The sequence below is a fragment of the Amphiura filiformis genome, chromosome 2 (genome assembly GCF_039555335.1).
Source record: "Amphiura filiformis chromosome 2, Afil_fr2py, whole genome shotgun sequence".
NCBI lineage: Eukaryota > Metazoa > Echinodermata > Ophiuroidea > Amphilepidida > Amphiuridae > Amphiura > Amphiura filiformis.
Window position 1 is genome coordinate 8,739,623 of NC_092629.1, and position 26,113 is coordinate 8,765,735.

Genomic DNA, 26,113 nt, shown 5'->3' on the forward strand with positions numbered 1-26,113 from the left:
ACATAAGGTGTTTTTTTCCCGTTGGCGGTTCTTTTGAAATAAAAATGTGTAAACACCTAGTAGGCATACCGATATCGCACATTTTCTTTTGAAACGGCATGATGATCAAAAGTACCAGCCGTTTTGAATTTGATTAAAAATAGTACATGCACACGCGTTGTTATCACTCAGCTGAAGGGACATTTTGTAGGCCTACCCCCTATATTGCAATGAATGGCATGTCTATTAATAAATGTGTTCGTTTTCCTGGTATTTTTTAAAAATAATTTTTGTTCGTTTGTTTATAATTTGTTTCAGCATTTCCCCAAAATTAAAAAAGATAGTGCAGAACCCGTCAAAAGTCAACATTTTATTTTCCTTGCAGTTTATTTTTTCTTAAATTTTTGAAAATGTTTGTTAATTTTTCATTATTTCAATTTGCAGTTTAAACATTTTTTTTTCTTCAATTTTATTTTTTTACTTTAATTTATTTCAATAATTATTTCCACAAAATTCACAAATAAATTTTCCTTACAGTAGGCTTAAGCCTATAACAAAAAAAATCAGTTTTTGTTAGTTTTTTATAATTTATTTCAGCATTAAAAAAATAGAAAGAAAGGGGTGTAGCCCCCCCTGCCGTCTTTTAATTTTTCTTTTTTTTTATAACTTTTTCATTTTTTGTTAGTTTTTTTATAATTTATTTCAGCTTTTCCCCAAACTTCCAAAATAAAGGGGGGTGTAGAACCCCCTCAAATCGACTTTAAATTTATCTTCAGCTTTTTTTAAAATTAATTAATTTTTTTTTCTATTTTTTCAGTTTTTGTTGTTTTTTTAGAATTTATTTCAACATTTTCAAAAATTTCAAAATAAAACGGGGGTGTAGAACCCCCCCTAAATCGACTTTAAAATTTTGGGCGATTTTTTGGCTATTTGGGCGACATTTCACGGCTAATACCCGCGACTTGGGCTGAAAAGTTTTGGCAACCCTGCTTCACTTCCATCTTAGCCACCAACTGATAAACATCAAACCTTCCATCTTAGCTTCCAACTGGTCAACATCAACAACTCAATCTTCATCATAATTTACCATCTTAATATTGTTTCTAGAGAGTATTATATTAAAGTCGGAGCATAATAACATTGTATATCTACAAGTCTTCCATCGTGTCTATTTTATTTTGTGTAACGGTATTGGACATTTGATATCGCCCGAATAAGTCCCTGAATCCAGAAGTTGAACAAAAAGAAAATCACCCTAAAAATTTAAAACACTTACACTACAATGTCAAATTCGTCATCCTTCAGTTTGGCAGCTTTCAAATCTTCTATGTAGCCCTTTACAAACCGTGTGTTCTTTTCTTTGTAGCCGAATAATTCACGGTGGTACTCTTCATGTTTGTATGCGATATCAAGCTGGAATGAAGAAGAAAATGCACGGTTGTTTGAAGGCATGTCGAACTATATTAATTTTAAAGCAAAGTTGAACACTGACGGCACTATTTATCTTAAATCTTGTTTGCATCTTTACAAGGGGTAGACCGTTGGCATTAAAACATGAAAATGAGTAACATACACATCCAATTTCTCACTGGATGTACTCTGGAGCTACTCCGGATTACTCCCAGGGCTACTCTGAAGCGGTGCACCGTAACGCGAGTCAAAAATCCGTTGACTACTTCTATCCGGTGAAGTAGCTTCAGAGTAGCTCCATCAAAGTGTAGCTTCAGGGCTACACCAGGTGTAGCCGCGAAGGTAATCTGCCGCGGTGGTAAACCGTGAATGAGAATCTGGTTGTGTACATACATGTATTATGTAGAGCAAGGAAATTCTCAAAACTACTTTTTGTCATGAAATAATGAAAGGAATAACTCATATTATTGAGCTTAGACTAAATTAAAAATGATGTAAATAGTGTCCTCAATTTGCACACAAATATACAGTTCATAGAATAAAAATTACTACAAAAAGGCAGAAAAAGTGACAAATTTGATAAAGAAAAGAAAATCTGTTAAAAATAAATACGGTATGTGTAAATTAGTGTAACAGCTGGTGATATTGGCAAGGTCTAGAACTGTATATTTGTGTGCAAAATTTGTTAGAAATATTAATAAATGATCACATCAAACAACCGTGATTAATAAAGTGATACAGTACATGTGTAAAATGTGTATTGATGACATTGATTTTTCAATTAAAGGTGGGTAACCTGATTGACATTTTCATCCCCCACTTTACCTCATCAAAATGCTGATTTTGGTATCAGATGAAAGCTCATATTTTTCTAAACATATTGAAAATGAGCGTTCCAAATTGGTATATTTCCGAAAAAATAATAAAAAAACTGTCGAGTTAGTCTCAAATATGGTATACCACATTGCGACTAATTAGGCAGTTTTTTGATGATATCTTCGGAAATACACCGAGTTGGAACTTCTAATTTCAATATGTTTATGAGAAAAATAGGGCCTTTCACTTGAAATCAATATGATCATGATGATTATCATTAATAAAAACACTGTAGACTACCAATATCACGCTGTATAAATGTCGGTAATTCCATTAGGAATTAGTCACATTTACAAAAAACATTTACATGTTCTTTTTGCATGAGTGCTTGAAAGGGATGACATTTTATGTTAAATACGTAAGTTTAAAAAAATTTGATTTTCCAAATTATATTAGGTCACCTTCCTTTAAAAACAAATAAATTAGCCCTGTGTCACAAGCTAGCAATTCACACACACAGGAATCCACAAATTGATTTACCAAATATTTACATTAGGCAACGAAAGAAATAGAAGAGATTTGCATTTTACAAAAAAAGGCTGAAAAAATCCTGAAAATGCGAAATTTTAGTCGGATTTGATTGAAACCTGACTCTTTTTACAACGCAAGAACCAAAATTCCTTCAAAATTCACTGGCACTTGCAACAACAAGTTTGATCATCACCCTGGAACATCAATCAATCTTCTGATCAATCTTCCGATAGATCAATCACAAATCAATCAAATCCATCCCACCAATCAATCGTTCAATAAATCAATCATTCACCTAAATTAGAAGAATTTTTTGGCTTCAACACTACTTAAAATTTGATCGCTTACCGGGAGCGCTTTCAGAGTACCATGTGCATCCTCAGCCCGATTTATGGCTTGACAACCTTGGATGACGTCACACTTGTAGATGACGTCAAAGGTGTTTTCCTTGTCCCCCTGGTGGTCTTGTGTATGAGAAGGTTGTTCCAAACTGGTCCAGTTCAGTGTCTCTGTTCAAGTTTGGTCCTTTTTTCCTGATGTAAATGGCTTCTAGGACTCTTCTGGAAAATTCTTTGGGTTCTTTTTCCAGCACATTAATACGTTTTCCCAGTCTATTTGATGAAAGTTATTACTCCTGGAGATATGCTCATGTACAACAGATTTTGATCCGGCAGCGATCAAATTTTTTAAAGTACATTTGTATTGTTGAAGTCAAAAAATTTGTCTAATTTAATTAACACCACTACACAGTGTTCGATTTACCTGGATTCGCATCGCAAAATGTGTGTCATTTTTTACAAACTGCTACTCAACTACACTGACCAGTAGCAAAAAATGTGATCCAAAAAAATCGGGGGAAAATGCCTACTTGCGACCGTGAACCACGCTGATATACCATCATTTGCAAGTTACCATTTGTTGAAGTCAAAAATGTGTCCATAAATTCCATTTCCAAGAAAACATCCACAAAAATATGACCCAAAAGTCTCCAAATTGGGCCAAATCGTAATGTTTACGCGGGTTACGCCATTAAACTAAATACAGTATCCTTCCTTATATGCAATTTTTTTTTCATGACGTGTTGTGTTACATACTTCCATGTATTACCAGATAACAAAAAACGTGCATACCGGTATTCATTTATGACGTCATAGAAGTAGCAATGTTTATATGGGTGTATAGTTCAGTGGTGAGACGGAAATATTGTGTGTCCTTGGTGACAATCTTCCAAAATTACACAAGATTTTTAGGATTTCATAGATTCCTCACATTATTTTAATGCTTCAGCTAGTAAATAAGTGAGTTTCCTCTACTCAAAAATGTAGGACTTCTCTTGATTACTGAAGGAAAATTTGTGTTTAGAAAGGGCACATGATATAATCAGCTTAGGAAGTTTAGGTGCCGAATTTTGAACCACATTCAGTCTGCAACACTGCAATTGCATAACGTTGCCCCGGGACGTTGCCTCTTTACTAGTATTTTAACTGGGGCATATATGGCAAAGTTTCACATCATCTAGTAAATTTCCTTCCAAATGACAAAATTACCCAGTAATAATAAGTTTAACAAATGTTACAGTTTTCCATGCATGGATGGGGTATGTGGTAATTATTGTTGCAATTTCAAAACATGATCAGCTATCAGATGCATGGATGGGAAGGGCAATGTAACAAGAATAAGGTGGATTTCCCCAAAAGATGAGGCCTTTCTCTTTTCCAATGGGGCCTAAATTTAAAGATGGTATCCATGCAGTGTTTGATTTTTGTCTATTTTTTTAAGCATTGAGTACCGGGTACCGGGATTGAGTAATCTGTGAGAAGACAAGAAAATACAAAAAAAAATCGATAACATATGGTGAAAACAAACTGCTACTCAAAATTTTGGAATTGCTACTCAAATCTGAAAGTGAGTAGCAATTTTTGCTACACAAAAAAAATAGATGAAAATCGAACACTGCCACTACATATGAATATTCATTCAATCAATCATTCACCTGTTTATCTGTCATGTCTACTCCCACCACTGATCCATTAGCACCTACAAGCTTGCTGATTGCAAAGCAATCCTGTCCACTACCTGAGCCAAGATCCAAGATCCTGCAGCCTTCTATGTGTGGTGGTATGGTTAGGCCACATCCATAAAATCTATACAAGATAGAAAAGGCAGCGGTATATAAACTTGACATTTGTTACAAAGTATGGGAAAAAAGGGCCTTTTTGGAAGTTATGGAAGTATTGGAAGAAATAAGAGTTAATAAGGTAAATTTCAATATGGCCTGCCCAAAAACTGCTTGCCCCACCCAGCATAACAACATATCTTGCCCCTTGGGAACCCATTACGCAAACCTCAAATAGGAAATGGTCCAGAGTGAGTACTGTTTTCCTTTTTAGAGATGTTAAAGATGAGTCTCATAAAGGTGTGCCAAAAATCTCTTGTCATATGCCCACCTTTCAACCTCCCAAAATTGATTTGCCCCCCCCCCCCTTGCCCAGGCACAAATGCAGGTTTAAACCGGTCAAATCTCATCAAAACCGGATTTGTATTCTAAAGTTAAATGAAGTTGATATAAATAAAGCTGCACATAGCTAGGTGCACATTATGACACACATGGCTCGCCATATAGGCTATGTACATATTTTACTACATTCACATGTTTGTATGCATATAAATACTTGCTTCCTGAAGTGGCTTGGTGAAATATTTCACAAAATGGGCTATTCCAGTTTGACTTCACACACCCCCTGTGCTGTGTAGGAGAGTAAGGTCACATCTTCCATCTGGGGTGTATGGATTTCAAATGAAATAGCTCAACAGGCCTATATTTTGTTATGTAATGTTTTATTGTTTTGTTTTAATTTCTTTTCTTTTCTGTTTTGGAGAAGGGGTTCTAAACAGTAGTACTGGTAAAATGTGTGTGGAGGGTGTTGGACAGGGCTCCCACGGCCTGAAAAAATGATTTTTTTTCCCGGCAAGGAAGGTCCGACTTCCCGCGAAGCATATGGCTGCAAAGCAGCCATCCGCGCCGCGTTTAGCGGCGCCAGTGGGGTGTCTGTTGGTAGATGTGCCCGCCCTCAGAAGCTGAAGATTTTTGAAAAATGAGACTGTAAATGGCGCGATTTGAGTGCATACTTTTTGTACTTTTTGACACTTTTTTGGCGACTTGAAAGCGTTCAGAAACTTGTTGTTTATGCATGTAATGTGTATTTTTTTTCTCTTTTTTATTTTTTAATTTTTTTTAATTTAAATTTTTAAATTTTTTTTTTCCATAGCTCTTGTTTCCTGCTAGATGTACGAATTTCCCGGCAAGGAGCTTCCCATATTGCCCACTTTTTCCCGCTGTGAGGGCTCCAAAATATTTTTGGTTGGGCTGACTCTTCAGGTAACTCTTTGGACCATATTTAATCCCATACTATGTATGTTTTGTAAAGCAATTCACTAGGCCATATTGTTTTCATAAATTATGCAACATATTATGGTATGTAAAACCCTGTGTACATATGATGACCATACTGTGCATTGTTCATTGCAAAAATATATTTACAGTCTTTTATTACACATTGTACAAAGGTTTAATAGGTAGGGGAGATTGGGGTTAGTTGAAACATTTTTCACAAAATCATCTTTTTAACGCAAACCGATTACTTTCAAGAAACACTAACCATATCAGTATAAACATATACATACATGCTACAAATACAGCCTTAAACTTTATTGGACCTGCTTATGATTATTCATATAATCCAATTTGAAAGTTTGAAAAAAAGTGTTTCAACTAACCCCACCCCTGGGGTAAGTTGAAACATAGGGTGGGGTTAGTTGAAACACGGCTTATAAAAATGTCAAAATAATTATTATTGTGTTGTTAGGGTTATACTTCCCTTGAAGGCACCCTTTAACATACAATCAGTGTGAAAAAATGAATAATAAATATGTGGGAGTGCGGGTCAATACTTTGGACACAAGGTGACGAGTGTCACCATGGACCAAAATATGAGAAGCCTAAAATATTATAAAATGTACTTTCTGTGTGCACTTTTTGCTTGTATTATTGCTTTTTAACCATATTAAAGCAACATTGAAGAAATGGAAAACATGTTACAAATTTTTAAAAAGTCAAATTTTTAACCATATTTTTCTATGCGATTTTCACGTGTCAACTAACCCCACCTCAAAAGTTTCAACTAACCCCGATGCCTATTTTTACATTTCAAAGTTCATTACACAAAATAAGAAATACAATAAAACTTTTATTTAAAACATTATTCTGGGACTTACTACTAGTGCTTATGATACTCAAAAAATAATCCCCTGAATCTTCAAACAACATGGAGATAACGCATCTTTTCTGAGGGGTATACATGTAAAAATTAGTCAGTAAGTCAAAAAACAGATATTCCTTTCCCAAGCCAACACTGGTGGGGCATCAGTGCTGTTGCTAATTTGGTGGATGACCCTTACTAATACCTATTACTAGGTGCCAGTATTTTACCAAATTAATTTTTTGTGTCAAAAAAAAAAAATACAATGTTTCAACTTACCCCGCGTTCCAACTAACCCCAATCTCCCCTAATCAAAATACATAGTCCCTTTGAGGCTTCGAGATAACTTCATGCTAAAAGTTTGATGCATCTAGTAGGGTGGCCACAATACTAGCTATTGTGTGTACCCCTGCCTACATACACAAATGTATGGTGAAAATTTAACAGATTCTGCAGCAGTTGGAAAACTTTTGGGCATTTTGAATTCCATATAATTTGTCTCCTAGTAACTTCTGTGCAAACCCGACTATTAGATAGAACATATTCTGCTCGTAATGAAGGTGAATATAGCATTTTTGTACGGTCACACATAAAAAAGTTATGCACAAAATAATTTTTTGTCATCAAATAAATAAAACTATTTTCCCAAAGATGTACAATTATGCTATATTCAGTTTTACAATCTAGACCCTCAGAGCAAAATGCAAAAATCAGACAATTTGGTTGTGTAGTTTAGGAAGTACAGGCCTTTGAAGGTCAAAATTGGCACATAATAGCGCCCTCAACGGTGAAAATCACATATATTTACCTTAAAAGTCCTGGCAAAAGAGTTATTTTTGTGATTTCAGCCATTTAAAAAATATTGTAAAGAAGAAAAATATAGCAATTATGACCCTGGATTTTTAATATTTGCATAAATGAACATTAAAAATAAACAAAAACAATACATCTCGTGCCTTCTTTGGCTTTATTCCCACAATTATCGCTCTGTGAAAAGGTGGGGATTTATGTCAAACCAACAGATTTCAATCGAAAAATTCCAATTCCTTACGGTTTTTGCGTAGCGACTCCTCAAAAATTGACAAAATGGCTGCCCAGCCCATTTTGCTTTTGTTATTGATTGTTTTCTAAAGTTAAATATCCCATGTGGGCAAACTTTTATATTTTGCACAGTTCATTGATAGGGCTATGGGACTTCTATGCAAGGGTGAAGCTTGATGAGTCCATGTTTTGTCAAGCGCTGGTCGCGCAAGAAACAAAGCTAGTCAATAGTCATGTTTATAATATTTTGTTTTGTTCCCTATGAGTATGAAGTATTAAAATTGTATGTTTGAGAGTTAAATCTTGCAAAAACTAAAAACACACGTCAACAATAAGAATTATTATGACACACACACACTGAAACACCCCCGTAGAAAATAATGGATTCTCCCAATTACCGAATTCACTGCTTGATCGCCTGTTCCACAGAGCTAGGTATTGATTTTCCGATAACAGCACACACAAGGCATAGAAGGAAATGTGTGCAATCATTTAATAGGTGTTGTTAACTGGACTTTTTAGGCGAAAGAAATTCATGAGCTCAGTCCGGGAGCTCACTCGATTAACGAAACACAGGGACAAACATATTAGGAAAAATTGTTTATAAAATATTTATTCAATATATTCATTCAAAACAGGACCCTGTTTTGTTTAGAATGTGTGTGCATATTTATTGGTTTACGTGCTGTGATAGGGGCTGCTTTTTATTTATTTTTTGAAGGTAGTCGCCATTTTGCAAATTCCAATTTTTTATCCATGTTCGGGGCCCCGATCAGATCACCCTATGTTTTGATTGCTTTCACGTCAGACGCTGAAGTCATTGTTGCGCGTCCGAGTCAATTGTGAGATATTAATGACCTCGAATTGCGTTCACGTTTTCAGAAATAATAAAATATGATTGGATCATGCATATTCATGAGCTTATGAATGTGTATTGTTGGCTCTGTGAGAAGTCTGAGTAGATATGTTTAAAGTTAAACATAAATTTTGACACGTTTTTGATAACTTATAAAAGCTTAAGGGGGTACTACACCCCTGCCCAATTTTGTGCCTATTTTTGCATTTTTCTCAAAAATTATAACGCATTGGTGATAAGTAAGATTAGGGGCAAGGACTACAACTACTGCACTGGAAATTTTAGTGGATTTGGATTGTGTCCAACATGTCCAATGCATGGCGTTATGGCCTACATGTATGCCCTATGGGACCTGCTTGATGATAATTGTGATAGCTTGGGTTATTTCTGATCCGTGTCACAGTCCGTCCAGTAATTTGGGTAGATGGGAGATGTTTGAAGCTCAGAATTCAGATAATTCGAATCCTCTGATTGTTAGGACGTTGGTTCCTTAGGGCTAAAGAATTGTTATTTGCAGCGTTTGGCCATGTTCACTTCGCATGGCATAGCTTGATTGTTTAAGTTTAGGTTACCGTATGACGTAAATGTTTTCTGTTCTCTGCATAGAAATATTATCTATGTTGACAGGCGTTATTATTAGACAATAATAACTGCGCACCATCTATTTTGAGGTCATTGTGTGAAATCGGAGGGTTTTGTTTTGGGCTGAGGTATTTATCCGAGGGAGCGGTAGCTCCCAAGGAAAAATACCGAGGCCCAAAACAAAACCTGACAATTTCACAAAATGATCTCAAAATAGATGGTGCAAAGTTATTATTGTCATTCATTACCGTCGTATCTAATATTTTGAACAAATCAAAATGGCATTATGTTATTTTATGCCATAAAAACGCTGTTAAATATAACCAGTTTTAATCATTGTTGTAACCTATACCCTACAAAAAAATCAACCAGGCGAATATAACATTCGCGCCGACAACAAGAGCTACCAATCACAGAAGCGTGATGGCATCGCGTAGGCATGTGCGTTGCCATAACGCGTAGCTTATAAAGGCACACGCGCGCAGAAGTCATTGTTGCGCGTCCGGAGTCATTGACATTGTGAGTTATTTTTGACCTCGCAATTATAGTGCGCGGTCAGGCAATCAATTTCTTTTGATTGGATTTATGGTCGTGTGTCTTATGGTGGGACCCCAAAATACCTGGTATGACGTTACATTTTTCTCTCCTCTTTCTGATTTAACTTGTCGTCACAGGGCTATTCTTGGTCCAATTGCATCAAGTTTGGGCTCATTATACAGCCTGATTATTCTAATTTTCAAATATGTTTCTCAATTTGGAATGCCAATTTGTTTAATTAGTGAAAAATACCAAAATGTTAACGAAGATAAACCTGGTGGATAAGCGGTGGAGGATAAGCGGTGGAGGAGTATGTGCATTCTCTATGGGAGACATGGCATCTTTTTGAATTTTGAATTATATCATTGCCAAATAGTGTGCTATACAAGTTTGCAAATCATACCTCAAATGAAAGCTTGATCATTCATTATTCTTATTCAGCTATTAATTTGATCTAATTGTGTTTACAAGTATTCACTGAGAGCCGCAAGTCACAAGAACCTCAATTTTTCCTATTCACTTACACACAAATGTCAAGATTTTCAGTCACAACATGCATTTTGGCTTTCAATTGTTGTATCTTGAGAATTATACACCCTAAGATAGGAAATGTATACATTTTTGGAAAGCTTTTTACCCCAGGAATCCAAATATATATGCAGTTAAAATAAATGTAGGATACACTCTAAAGAAAATATTTTCAAAAATGTAATCAACATTTTGTGCGAGAAGTTACGTATATATTTTCACACCCTGTATCACCCCTTTGGTCATTCATAATATGTGACACGATCAAGGGGAATGAGTCGGATGTCGCTATTATTGATTTTGAGATAGTGGCAAAGAAAGTGCTGAAATTCTTTTGTTTTTTATTGTTTTCAGCGATTGATAAATTGATGTAACTTTGCAAAGAAAAATCATATTTACATGGGGTTTTCTGTTTCTGAAAGCCCTAAATGTCCGCTTTAGAAACATGTGTAAAACTCATTTTCGACCAGGGTCGACATGTGACTCATTCCCCTTGATCATGTCACATATAGCAAAAGTATCAATTATATTCAAGCTCATAGTGTTGCCTGCCACAAAATTAGATTACATTTGATGTATTCCATATCAGTAGTAAATGCAATAAATTACAAATTTACTAGTTAAATTTAATTTTTTTCATGATATCACCCTATACATGTAGATATATTTTCTTACGCACCCTGTATACCAACTTCATTTTTGCATAGTTGGATTCCTTGGAACATAAGCTTTCCAAAAATGTATAGTTTTGTTGGTGTGAGATATATTCTCTTGGTCGGGCTGACGTCACAAAGGGGAAATAACCTTGTAAAACCAGTGTACGCATGTGCAGTTCCCTTTCTCGAGCTGGTTGCTATGCGCGCGCTAGTGCAAAGGGGACAAAGGGGACAATGTTCCCGGATGTCCGACCGAGTGAATAGTTTTAGACATAACAATTTTAGTGAAAAGGAGGACAAATTATCAAACTCAGTGCTTGTAACGCAAATGTGCCCCCACCATGACACATGACCTTATACAGGCTTCGCGTATATTAACGCGGCTGTGTACTCTAGCCATTGTTTCTTTCTCAAAATTGAGTTTTTATGATATGTTTGTACCTTGTTATGTTTTTTATAAATACAAGGAATGAAAATCCAGATGTAAACTCCAACTGCAATATTTTAAGGATTTTATTTCACTATTCCACTCTTGTTTGAAATTGAAAAGGAAAGAAAATCTTTGTTGTACCAGCAAGGTACACGCGCGCAACAACTCATCGCGTTGCGTATCGCGCAATTTGTTAACGCACAAATACGCGACGGATACGCGACGCTTATCTGCATGCGCTGGCGCATCTTATGGAAACACCACGGAAGCACTGATTTCACAAAAACCTAGTGGTCAAATGGCTCCGTTTTTAGCTGATAAAATGTGGGTTTTTTCAAGTTCTTTCCCCGATTTAAATATCAAGTTATGAATGGATTTCGCTCAAACTTCTCAAGGGGCTGTGGATTTACCCGATGTTCACGTAATATAAGTTTCAAAAACGAAAACGTGTCGCATTCTCCTGTGAGATTCGATGAAAGTGCAAAATGTGACCACTTTAAACTTCAACGGCCATTATTTCAATGTTCATTTTCTCGGTAAAATGACGATTTAGGTACCGATAACTCAATAAATACAGCATCTATAGGTAAGCAAATATGATCATCGTAAAAAGCATGATCGACTCAAGAAACGGTTTTCTCATTTTTTTATATTTTGGTCTATTTCCGATTTTGGGCATCATTTTGTGCAAATAGGCGTTTTGAATTTTAAAAGTTCATTTTGATGCCTTATATGGTCAATATCTCAAAAAATAAGGCCAATATCAAAAAAATAAAAACCGTTTTTGGAATGGAGCCTCAAGATTGAGCTAAAAACAAAATAAAATATTTTGGAAAGAGTGTTTTTTGTTATGATGTACCTAACAAATATTGCCAAAAACTCACTTTTTGTGATTTTCTTCAAAATTGTTGTTTTTACCCCAAATCTGTATTTATATTAAGATTTATTGATGTCTTGCCTTCATAAAATGTATACTTTTAAATATGTTTTGTGCGAATAATTACAAAGTTATTGCACTTTTACTACATGCATGTCTGAGAGTACACAGCCACCTTAATGAGGATATGAATATTCCCTTATCGCTATAATTTTTGAGAAAAATGCAAAATAGGCACAAAATTGGCCAGGAGTGTAGTACCCCCGGGGGGGGCACTCACATTTGCCAGCTATACGGGTATGTGCCGCGGCGACGACCCCCTTTTTCAGAGCCGCTGGCCGTTCCCTAGACCCCCTGAATTCATTGATTGCCGCTCTGAGGACTCAATATTTTTTCTAGCCGTTCGCTAGACTCACAGAATTCATCATCTCCGCTCTCATTGACAATAGATTGGCATGTTTTCCGCGCTACGTTTACAAGCCCAAAATCTCGGCCCAAAAGCTACTTTTGCAAGCCCAAAAGCTTCCTTCAATGGGGATTTTCCATCATAAGGTGAATTTTGGGCTCCTTTGTAGGCAACACTGGGCCAGTTTTGTGATTGTTTTCAAAATGTAAACATCACTTGAAACTTGAGCGAAAATCATCGGACTTTTTCGCTGATGGTGACATGAACATTTTGATGAATTGAGACCATCATTGGGAATAAAACTGGAAGTAAATATTATGACTATAGTACCTCAAATATGTACACTTCATTGGCTGGCCCGAATAGTGAATTTAGAAGTGATTTTCGATCTATCAGCCTGGTGGAAAGACTGCCGAATTCTGCACACTTGACATTTATGGCTCGATCCATTCACATAAAACTATTAAATGTTTTTCTTTGCGGCAATCTCAGGTTTGCTTGTAATAATTATTAAGTAGGTGAGAAAGTAGGCCAGTACAGGGAATTTAGGCTATTTGTCATTTTCTTATGATCTGGATGTTATAGTAGGCCTACAAGTTAGTCCGAATAATCAGACCCAGAACAAAATATTAGTTCTGACATGATCGTGTTCTGGTAAGTAGGCCTGCAAGTCATACCTGGAATATTTTCTAAATTTTATCCTTTCTAGATGATCCACCCAAAAATAAAAATCATCGTATAGAATAGATCCCTGTAGGCTCCCTACTAAGGGAGCGATCGTTATTTATGGCGGGGGGGTAATGGGAAAATTTAGGGGAACACAATTTTTTTAAATCTTGAGATGGGGAACCTAAAATTTTAGTTGAACCAGGAGGGGGATTGTGAAGTTTTAAATGGAGAAATTGGGAAAACAAGGGGGGACGCGGATTTTTGTTGATATTTTTTTCCAAAACGCCCATCCCCCACCCTGCCGTAAATAACGATCGGTCCCTAATCTGGATTCAAGTGTGATGCAGACATTCTGCTTGGAATGATCCAGGTCCAGATGTTGAGATACATTTTAATTTATTTTTCATCCCAATAGGCCTATACTTAATTCGATCATGCACAATTTTTGACAAGAATCAAAATCGATTTTTTCGAAAATCTGTGGCAAAAATGCAACAAAAAAAGTTGAAAATTACCCTGGATCAGTTCTCGAGACCCCCATTGGCGGCTGATCAGTTCCCAAGACCCCCCTTTTTTGACTGGCCAATCAGTTCCCTAGACCCTCCCTATTTGACGGGCGATCAGTTCCCTAGACCTCGAGTTCAAAACTGGCGGTGGCACACCCCTACCCAAAAAAAATGTGAGTGCCCCCCCCCGGGGTAGTACCCCCTTAAAAATGTACAATTATTAAATTTTTATGACTTACGAAGCCTTTACATCGTCATGTACAGCCGCCAACGCCTGCCTCACGCTCTTGATCATCTTTGGTCTGCCAGCAATAGTACAAACATTGGTTTTTAAATCTTTGGTGCAATTCAGAGTTTTGCCATAGTACTCTTGCACATCCTCACGAGCTACTTCTGGAGCTGCCATTTTTCTTTGCCTGTCACGTCTGAATGATGATCGCTAAAAATATAATGTAAGTAAGCTTAAAATGTATCTTTTTATTAAAATGGGCCTCTTATATATGACTACGATAATATAATGAAGCAAAAGCGCGAAGTTTCTAGAAACCAAATAACATGCAAGAATTGCAAAGTCACTTGATTCTGAAGTGTACTTTAAACGTTTCAATGCAGCTGTTTGTCCCCGTGTTTATCACATGCATGCACGGATTTACAATGACCCTGAGTTGATGACCCGTGTTTTCTGTTTGCTCCACTTGCTCACACGCAATCATAGAATCAAAGTATAAATAAAAATACTTTGATAGAATATAATTGGGTATCACCGTACAAATGGATGTGCGTGGCGCCAGACACCAACATTTGGGTGCATGTCCTGGAAGCAATATTTTTTTTTTTATGTTTCTGTGTTTTTTATTTTTACAAGATATCACACAAAAAAGAATTACAAAGCAATCATAAAAAAAAATCACAAAAGATCACCAAAATCAAAAAAATTGCACAAATTGAACACTATTAACGAGTAACGATACAATCCAGCAACAAATGTTGAAAAATCATAGCATACCTCATAGGCCTACTAGCATTGATCATGCAGCCATCAAAACTTTATGAAATAAGAGACTGAAATAGATACAGCAAAAATTACAAATCAAATCTCCATTTACGGAAATGGGCAGAAAGCTTGTCTCTTGGAAGCAATATTTTTTCCCGGGGGGCACTCCAACAGCTTCCACATATGGAAAAGTTTTCCTATGAAAGTCTCTTTAAATAAATTATACTCGACTCCAGTGTGTGCACGCTGTGTGTACAGAGGCATTCAAGGGGGCGCAACACTAAATAAGCGTCCCATAGGATAACGTGTGATTTCGGCCTACTTCGTGCGCCATTCCTGGCGTCCCTGCAATACTTGGCAAAATAAATTTGGTATCAAATTAAAGCTCTGTTTCTGTAGATTCCAAAACTTTTGTCGACATATATCGATGACCGTTGACTTTTTTCGCTATTTCGCGGTGCAAAAAATATGGCCTAAAAATATACTAAATTCACCACTCACATTTCAAAATCGGAAGTTGTCTTCATCCGCCACAGAGAATTGCTTTTGAGATTAAATGTCCGGTTTTTTCTGCATCTTATCATTGAAGACACTTGTCGAATTCATATGAGCTGATTTTGAGTGATTTAAAGTGAACATGTCGGTAGATATGGTCGCTACAATCTCATATTCACTATGGACTATATTAGCCGAATTTCGTTCTTACATAAAATGCGTAGTGATTTAGTGTTGCGCCCCTTATAAGGATTTAAAAGTTTTCAAAATCCACATTTATTACTCATTAAGTAAACTGGAGAAAATTTGAAGCTCAACACCGAAGATTTCATGTCTCTGCGACATTCCGTTCACGAGAAATGATATTTTAAAGATCAGTGCCGAAATGCCGAAAATCGAATATTTCGACTTTTCCTCCAATATGCGAAAGTTTATACAAAACTCACAAAATTAGTGACAGACGACAATTTGAGCACGTCTTTGAACCAAGATTAATTTCTTTTCTAGATTATCAGTGTTGCCATTTTCTTTTGGAAATCATTTATTACCGAGTCTCAAGTATAAATACCCCCCCCCCGTTCCAGTGGTAACAATTGCGATCTTTTAGCGTAGGCCTACTGAATATTCAGCAAAACGGCTTCATGCAGATTAGCAATGTCTATTAAGGCGGCTGTGTACTCTCAGACATGCATGTAGTAAAAGTGCAATAACTTTGTAATTATTCGCGCAAGACATATAAAAGTATACATTTTTATAAAGGCAAGACATCAATAAATCTTAATATAAATACAGATTTGGGGTAAAAACAACAATTATGAAGAAAATCACAAAAAGTGAGTTTTTGGCAATATTTGTTAGGTACATCATAACAAAAAACACTCTTTCCAAAATATTTTATTTTGTTTTTAGCTCAATCTTGAGGCTCCATTCCAAAAACGGTTTTTTATTTTTTGATATTGGCCTTAGTTTTTGAGATATTGACCATATAAGGCATCAAAATGAACTTTTTAAAATTCACAAACGCCTATTTGCATACAATGATGCCTAAAATCGGAAATAGACCAAAATATAAAAAAATGAGAAAACCGTTTCTTGAGTCGATCATGCTTTTCACGATGATCATATTTGCTTACCTATAGATGCTGTATTTATTGAGTTATCGTGTACCTAAATCGTCATTTTACCGAGAAAATGAACATTGAAATAATGGCCGTTGAAGTTTAAAGTGGTCACATTTTGCCCTTTCATCGAATCTCACAGGAGAATGCGGGAGTTTTCGTTTTTCTACCTTATATTACGTGAACATCGGGTAAATCCACAGCCCGTTGAGAAGTTTGAGCGAAATCCATTCATAACTTGATATTCAAATCGAGGGAGAGAACTTGAAAAACCCACATTTTATCAGCTAAAACGGAGCCATTTCACCACTTGAAATTAGTGTTTCCAAAGGATGCGCCACGCATGCAGATAAGCGTCGCGTATGCGTAGCGTATCTGTGCGTTAACAAATTGCGCGATACGCAGCGCGATGCGTTGTTGCGCGCGTGTACCTCGCTGATACAACAAAGATTTTCTCTCTTTTAAAATTGCAAACACGAATGAAATAGTGAAATAAAATCCATAAAATAGCGCAGTTGGAGTTTATAAATCTGGATTTTCTTTCCTTGTATTTATAAAAAACATAACAAAGTAACAAATATCAAAAAAACTCAATTTTGCGAAAGAAGCAACGTCTTGAGTACACAGCCGCGTTAACCTTAAAATCCATTTATGAGCCTTTTTGAGGATTTTTGGACACATTTCTAGACTTTGAAGGCGCCTACTCGGCCAATAAAGTGTTTTTTCCAATAATTTTTCATGAGGATGACTTTTTGTAATCTTTGTTTATCATCATGATGGAAATAGAACACATTTTGTGAAGCGCGTCTCTTATTTTGCGCGAAGAATGTAAAAGGAACGCGTTCATAATGACGGCCGTTACAAGGGGGCGCAACACTAAATAAGCGTCCCATAGGATAACGTGTGATTTCGGCCTACTTCGAGCGCCATTCCTGGCGTCCCTGCAATACTTGGCAAAATAAATTTGGTATCAAATTAAAGCTCTTTTTCTGTAGATTCCAAAACTTTTGTCGGCATATATCGATGACCGTTGACTTTTTTCGCTATTTCGCGGTGCAAAAAATATGGCCTAAAAATATACTAAATTCACCACTCACATTTCAAAATCGGAAGTTGTCTTCATCCGCCACAGAGAATTGCTTTTGAGATTAAATGTCCGGTTTTTTCTGCATCTTATCATTGAAGACACTTGTCGAATTCATATGAGCTGATTTTGAGTGATTTAAAGTGAACATGTCGGTAGATATGGTCGCTACAATCTCATATTCACTATGGACTATATTAGCCGAATTTCGTTCTTACATAAAATGCGTAGTGATTTAGTGTTGCGCCCCCTCAAGGTCAATGCACAATGCATACATTACCACACAACACACTAAGCAGGGCTGTACGGAAGAGGGCATGGTTTTTCCTACGGTACGACAACATTTTGTAACCAATCAGATTCCTTTTTAGAGAGTAGAATCTGGCAAAGTATTTCTAGGAAATACCGTTTGAGCCAAGTCAATCGGACTTTCTATTATCAAGTGAGGGCCGTCTATAGCACGCTGCTTTAATGACACGGGGTGCATGTCAGTGTATTTCGCCGTAAATCTAGTGAGATTTTGGGAATACATTGCGGTGTTTAGTGCTCCTGTACGACAAGGTCTTTCATCAGTTTTCCTTGAAAATCGGGGAAAGTAAAGTTTAATATATACATGAGACAATTAAGAGTGAGCCAAAAAATAAAAGACTTTCCCTTTATAATAATTGAAGTTGAAAGTGAAAGAAACAATTTTCTCCCATTGCTTAACTGTGGGACCCTTTTTATTTGAGCAAAAGAGACTACTTTTCCATATGCTTTGGAGGTGACGCGTATGTAGGGCTGTATGCGCATATTTTTTTTTGGGGGGGTGGTTTTGGGGGCGCCAGCTCCCCGTGGTAAAAGCAGGGGCGGCCAAAATGAAGGGGCGGCGGAAGAAGAAGGGGCGGCAAAAGCAGAGGCGGCAAAAGCAGGGGCGGCAAAAACGAAGGGGTCGGCAAAAAGAATTAGTAAATAAAAAGGGCGTAAAAAATTGATAAAGCATAAAAATGTTTTGAAAAAATGGTACTTTTAGGGCGCTTGCGCCTGAAACCCAAAGACCCCTATTTTTCCATTTGATCTGTCACCCAAAGACCCGCTTACAAGTTCCATTTGAACAGCAACTGTCATTTATCACTGATTTTGTGGAAAAAAAACCAAAGAAATTTGAAGCCATTCAGAACTAGAAATTCGATTTTCGAGGTTTCTGTGGCGCTGTTTCGATTCTCACCCAAAGATTCCATTAAAAAAAAGGTCATGTTCTCACCCAATGACCCCATATTTTTTACATTTTGCTCTCACCGAATGCCAAAAATCATGCTCTCACCATTGACCCCATATTTTTTACATTTTGCTCTCACCGAATGCCCCTTAGTGCGAAAGTGCCAGCCCTACACCCAGACTACACCTATATCCATTAGCTTCCATTTCAAATTAGCTCAAATTGAAGTGCCCCCGTAGCCCTATAGTATAAACAATTGAAAACTTTTAAATAATACTGTAAGCTACTGTATAATATTATGTATTTATATGAGGCTAGATTCCACCATAGTGTCATTCTTCTTACTTTTAAAAAGAAACAGTAATTATAGGCCTAATTATTAGATTTAAAATTCTACCAAGGGTAGCCCGCAAAATTGAGCATTTTAGGCCTATAAGTTCATTAGACTGTATGCACATTTTGGGGCTGTGCAATAATTATGTGTCCGGGTAGACTACCCGTAGTCCACTTGCCCATTGTGCATACTGTATTTTAAGCTGATTTAATTAATGTGTGTACTATAATAGTCTATGGTACAATTGATAGATTTTCACATCTGATCTTTTCAGTCACCCTACTCCCTCTGTTTGTTAGCTTCCGATTATTAACCTGGAATTTCGCGATTAATAAACTGGCAGATTCTAAAATCAGAATTGTTCAGTATTGAAGTGCCAATACAATTATGACATGATATGTTGCATTCAATAATATAAGCCTACGTAGGCCTACACTTTACTTTTACTGTCACTAATATAATTATATAAACTTTTTCATAACAATTTTATACTAGTATTTTGATGTAATAAATATCAGTATAATTTCGTGTTCAACTGAATGCTTTCATCATGATTAACATTAATAGCATGCTTTTATTTATCAAAAATCGACTATGGCATAGTCTATACCCCCGTCCCCCGGGGTGTTGAATTCTCATTAAGGGGTACTGCACCCCTGTGGTAAATTTGTGACTATTTTTGCATATATCTCAAAAAATAATAACACACTGGTAACAAAAGTTATGTATATTATTGGGGCAAGGGATCCAATTAGTACACTGAAATTTCAGTGACTCAAGACAAGCGGTTCAGTATAATATGATAGGAAATGAGGTACAATCTAGCGGTACCTTATTTCTTATCATAAATAACAAACCGCTTGTCTATGGGTCACTAAAATTCCAGAGTAGTAATTGGATTCCTTGCCCCTATAATACACATAACTTTTGTTACCAGTGTGTTATTAGTTTTGAGAAAAATGCAAAAATAGACACAAATTTATCGAGGGGTGTAGTAGCCCCTTAAGGGCTGGGGTATGAACGTTTGGACAGTATTTATTGTGGGACATTAGAGCACATCAGACATATCGAATTGCATTCTGAATACGAAGAATGGCCTTCTGATATCAAATAATTTTGATTTTTGAAATTCGCAATGTAATACACATTTTATGGCAAATCATTAAAAATTGATATTTTTGATATTTAACAGTACTTGAAGTAAACTTTATAAATCTGATGATTTATACTTAAAGCGTATGTAGGTGGGATAAAAAGCCGACTATCAATTGAAAATTTTGACCTTTCGTATTGAAGATATGGATTTTTTTCCCAAAACACCAAAAAAAATTAGGTCTCTTTGGGGAAAAAAAATCCATATCTTGAATATGAAAGGTCAAAATTTTCAATTGATCGTCGGCTTTTCCTCCCAGCTACATACACTTTAAGTATAAATCATCAGATTTATAATATTTACTTCGAGGACTGTTATATATCAAAAATTTGAAAAATATCAAATTTTTATAATTTGTCATAAAATTTGTATTATATCGTGATTTTCAAAAATGAAAATTATTTGATATCAGAAAGACATGCTTCGTATTCAGAATGCAATTCGATACGTCTGAGGTGCTCTCATGTCCCATAAAAAATACTGTCGAAACGCTCAAAACGCTCATTCCAGATCCCTTAATGGTCTGCCAAAAATCGCTTACTCCCCCCCCCCCTTTGGCCATGCCATGAATTCTTTGCCCCACCCCTTCTGACGTGCCAAAAACCTTTGCCCCCCCTTTTTGATGTGCCAAAAATCTTTGCAAAGAAATGTTTTGGGAAACCCGAATTTAAAAACAAATTGTTTTATCATATAGTGCGAGCAGGGATAGGAGACATATGCCCTGGTGCGAGCGTCGCGTAGCGAGCATGAAATTTTGAATATTTGAATGCTAACCTTTTCGTACACCTTTTTATGGCGTTTTAATGGTGCCCAAAATGTTTGTGCCCCAAATCGCCTGCCCCCCCTCCTTTCGACCTGCCCAAAATCGCTTGACCCCCCGCCTTTGACCTGCCAAAAATGATTGCCCCCCTTTGGCCTGCCAAAAAATCTTTACCCCCTCCTCCCCACGGCTCATAATTATTGCACAGCCCCTGAAATTTTTGTTTTGAAATAAGCTTTTTTGGTGGCTTGCGTGTAAAAAATTATAACCACCCTATTTTTGGTCTGAAAATTCTTTGACCCCCCGGGTTTAACCCCCAGTATAAACATTAATTGAATGAATGAATGAATGCAATGACTAGCGAATGAATTGTTGAATTGTTAAATGAATGAATGAATCGAATGAATGAAGGACCGTTCACAACTTGTAACGGGGCTACGGGGGCCCGATGCAAAAAAGGGCCCTGAATTTTTTATCCATTGAAGGGGGGGGGGTTAAAAATATCGCCCTAATGAGTTTACACTATTTTCTATGGGGTTGACGTTCATTCTTTATGGCCAAAAAGGGGGCCCCTGAAAATTACAAGTGTTTGTGAATGGTCCCTTATTATAAACCAAAAAGCACGATTTGTGCATGAGCAATGAATTCGCAAATGATTCATACTTCTCAAAGCCAGAAATAAAACATTGTGGTTTGTACCATGGTTACAACTTACAGAATATACAAACGTATTGGTAAAGTTAAAGACCCATTCAGTGATCCCAGCGCAAGTGTAAAAAATTAAAATTGTTTATAAATTGTTTAAAAGTGAAGGATAAGTCATTCAAATTGTCATTTGGTATTTTTGAAATGACAAATTTGGCAAAAAACGAAGAAAACAGCAGTACTGACGAAGTTGAAGCCCCCATTGACATGTAGCTAATTTAGATACTGTCAGTATCTAAATTACAGATTCGTGTAAACTGTCTTATTTTGTCTTAAATACACAGCTTTCGGCTGAACCACTCGCAGGCTATGTTATCACACTATGACAATAACAAAGGTACCAAAATCTGAATTTTGATGATTTTTACGATCGTCCGGATGAGCAAATCACTGAATGGGCCTTTAAGGGATGGGGTATGAACGTTAGGACATTATTTATTGTGGGACATTTAGCACATCAGACATATCGAATTGCATTCTGAATACGAAGAATGTCATTCTGATATCAAATAATAATATTTTGATTTTTCGAAATTCGCAATGTAGGCCTAATACACACAAGTTTATGGCAAATCATTAAAAATTGATATTTTAATATTTAACAGTAATCGAAGTAAACTTAAACTAGAGATAATTTGCGCTCACAGAGCGCAGACAATCGCAAGGCATGTAATCCTTTAATGGCCATTTGACCTGACCTTTGACCTTAATGTTTCCCGGGTCACGAGGTTTGTTGTCACCGAAATTAAGCCCCCATACCCCTTACAGACAATGAAATTACGGTATAAGATTTGACCCCAGATAACCTTTGACCTGACCCTGCAAACATATTCTCCCTGGTCTAAAGTTTGTTGTCACCGAGTTTGAGTCTCGTACCCCTTACAGATGTCCCAAAAATGCATTTCTAAAATTTGACCTTTGACCTGACCCCTACAAAATGTTCCCCTGGTCATGAGATTTGTTGTCACTGAGTTTGAGCCCCATATCCCTTACAGATGTCCAGAAAAGGAAATTGTAAGATTTGACCCAAGATAACCTTTGACCCGACCCCTGCAAAGTGTTCCAAAATATTCCCCTGGTCATTAAGTTTGTTGTCACAGAGTTTGAGTCCCGTACCCATTACAGATGTACAGAAAATGCATTTCTTAAATTTGACCTCTGCATGATCTTTGACCTGACCCCTGTAAAATGTTCCCCTGGTCATGAGATTTGTTGTCACTGAGTTTGAGCCCCATACCCCTTACGGATGTTGAGATAATGCAATTGTAAGATTTTACCCCCTTAATGACCTTTGACCCCAATTCTTTGTACAACTTTTAGAAACTGGCTAAAGGCGATGCAGGTATGCAAGTGACGACATTGTGTTATGTAATTTGTGGAAGAAGAAGCATTTCTAGTGAAAATCACATTTTGGCCATAATGACCTTTGGATGACCTTTGACCCCGAGTTGGTCATGTAACATTTGTCCCCCACCCAATGGTCCTTGTGACCAAATATGGTCACATTGGCTTAAAGCATATGGCTACGATGGCTCGTTAAAAGTTTGACAGAAGAAAGAAAGAAAGAAGAACTGACCAAAAACAGAACACTCGCAAATTGGAAATTTGCGATTGTAAAAATCTGATGATTTATAGGCCTACTTGAAGTGTATGTGCATAGGTGGGATGAAAAGCCGACGATCAATTGAAAACTTTGCCCTTTCGTATTCAAGATATGGATTTTTTCCCCAAAAACACCAAAAAACATTAGGTCTTTTTGGGAACAAAATCCATATCTTTAATATGAAAGGTCAAAATTTTCAATTGATCGTCGGCTTTTCCTCCCAGCTACATACACTTAAAGAATATATCATTAGGTTTATAAAATTTAAAATTGTAAAAATTTGTCATAAAATTTGTATTATATCGTGAATTTCAAAAAATGAAAATTACTTGATATCAGAAAGACATTCTGCGTATTTAGAATGCAATTCGATATGTCCGAGTGATGTGCTCTCATGTCCCACAAAAAATACTGTCGAAACCCTTAAGTGTCCTGTGAGGCACACATGCTGGCGTTATAACGGCATAAAGGGAAGCTAAAGACCCATTCAGTGACTAGTGATACCAGCGAAAGTGTAAAAAAATTAAAATTGTTTATAAATTGCTTATGATAATAGTCATCAACAGTATTGACAAATTGACAAAGTTGAAGCCCCATTCAAATACATGTAGCCAATAATACTGTCAGTATGTTAATTACAGATTCATGTAGGGGAGACCGGGGCAAAGTGGACCACGGGGCAAAACGAAATACACCCCCATTAACTTCTTTATTATGCTGCCCTCAATCTCCAAGCTCATGTTTATAAAACGGCATGGATCCAGCATTGTTTGTGATAGGGGGCAATCGAGTGAGTCAGGTATGTGCATTTTTACAGAAAATGTCGAGATCTGTTTTTAATATATTTAACCCGATAATTTACAGAAATATTTTTATCTGCCAAAGCACTGTGCTTTTGCTGAATTACTTCGATAGCCATATTAATGATAGATGGGCTTAAGCCTATTCTCTATGCATGGTAACAGGAATAGCATACTAGCGTATACGCGTACAAGATAGTGATGCATGTCGAGAAAAATCTCACCTGGTCGGGGCAAAGTGGACCGGGGGCAAAGTAGACAGTAGTCCAACGTGGATGGGGCAAAGTGGAACACCGGAGACCCCACTCAGAACTATGCAATAAAAATGTATCCGGCCATAGTATACTGATATACCAAGAGGTAGGTCCTAAGTGGTGTTGACAATGAAGACACACCTGAAGGGGATGCATTTCTGTAATGCCATGCCCCCTCCACGTTTCACTTTACCCCGGCCCAATGAACCTGGAGCAAAGCGGAACGACCTTTTTCAAGTTCACACCATTTAAAGCTGCATTTTTGATCAACTTCATTAATGTCATTTGTTAGTTGTAGTCCTAAGGTAAGATTATAAACCTTAAGTTTTGCCTTGCCTTGCTTCGTAATCCTGTTTGGACGGGACAAAAAAAAATTGGTCCACTTTGCCCCGGTCTCCCCTAAAAATGGCTACCGGTATTTTGTCTTAACCACTATCTGACTATATAGCAGGCTATAAAAGCTGACAAAGGACGGTGCCAAAATCTAAATTTTGATGATTTAGTCTGACGATCATCCGAACGAGCAAATTAATGAACGGGCCTCTGCGGGTAGCTACGAAAGGCTACCGGTAGTTCTGGGGGGAGGGGTGTCTTTGAAGCGGTTGCACGGGATCCGGGAACCCGTCCAGGAAGTGCCTGAAGATTTTTGGATGACTTTCTATAGTTTTGCTGTTTTTGCAACCCATCAGTGGCACAAGAAGCACACTTACTGTGGCTACTCCTATGGGGCTCGCATAAAAGGTTAATTTTACCGCCCCCTTCATCAACAACCCGAAAAGGGCGACCCAATATTTCTTTTGATGGTTTGAAAAAGTAAAGAGCAAAAAAAAAAAGAAGATTATAGGCGTTATATCGACACTTAAAAGCAAAATATCTTTTTTTCATATTTTTGGCAACCTTTTTTTCTTTAATCGTTTTTGCCGAACCTTCTTCTTATGCCGCCCCTTCTTTTTTGCTGCCCGCCCGCTTCTTTTACCCCGGGAGGCGTGCCCCTAACCCCCACCCACCCTCGCTCATACGCCCAAAAACAAGCGCTCAATTTTATTTTCCAATAATAAATTAAATGTTTATTTTGCCAATAACATAGGCTCATGTAAGACCCAATGATGTAGAATCCCAGTCGAAAGTAATGAACAAAAAATGACATGATGTGGGCCTATTCTTTCAATATTAGTTTAGATCTATTAAAAAGCACTAAACATTCGCGGGCTTAGCCGGGGGCTCAGCCGGTTTCATGCGCGTATTTTGGGGGGGGCTTTGGGGCGCGCCCTCCGGGGTCAAAGTGGGGGCGGCAAAACGAAGGGCGGCTTTTTTGGGGGGGCTTTGGGGCGCCAGCCCCCGGGGTCAAAGTGGGGGCGGCAAAAATGAAGGGGCGGCGGAAGAAGAAGGGGCGGCAAAAACAGGGGCGGCAAAAACGAAGGGGCGGCAAAACGAATTAGCAAATAAAAAAGGGCGCAAAAAATTGAAAAAGCATAACAATTTTTGAAAAAAGGTTGCTTTTAGGGCGCCAGCTAAAATCCTAAAATCCTTTT

General features: G+C 37.1%; 1 protein-coding gene across 1 annotated transcript in view; it reads right to left on the bottom strand.

Annotated features, from left to right (window-relative positions):
* Window positions 1-14,726, bottom strand: part of LOC140145850 (arsenite methyltransferase-like) — a 34,556-nt gene extending 19,830 nt beyond the window's left edge. The window contains exons 1-3 of the mRNA XM_072167538.1: window positions 14,323-14,726; window positions 4,730-4,880; window positions 1,256-1,392 (exon numbers count right to left, since the gene is read on the bottom strand). Coding sequence (XP_072023639.1) covers window positions 1,256-1,392; window positions 4,730-4,880; window positions 14,323-14,489 — 455 coding nt within the window. The 5' untranslated portion in view covers window positions 14,490-14,726. The remainder of the gene's footprint in view (window positions 1-1,255; window positions 1,393-4,729; window positions 4,881-14,322) is intronic.
* Between the last annotated feature and the right edge of the window lie 11,387 nt (window positions 14,727-26,113).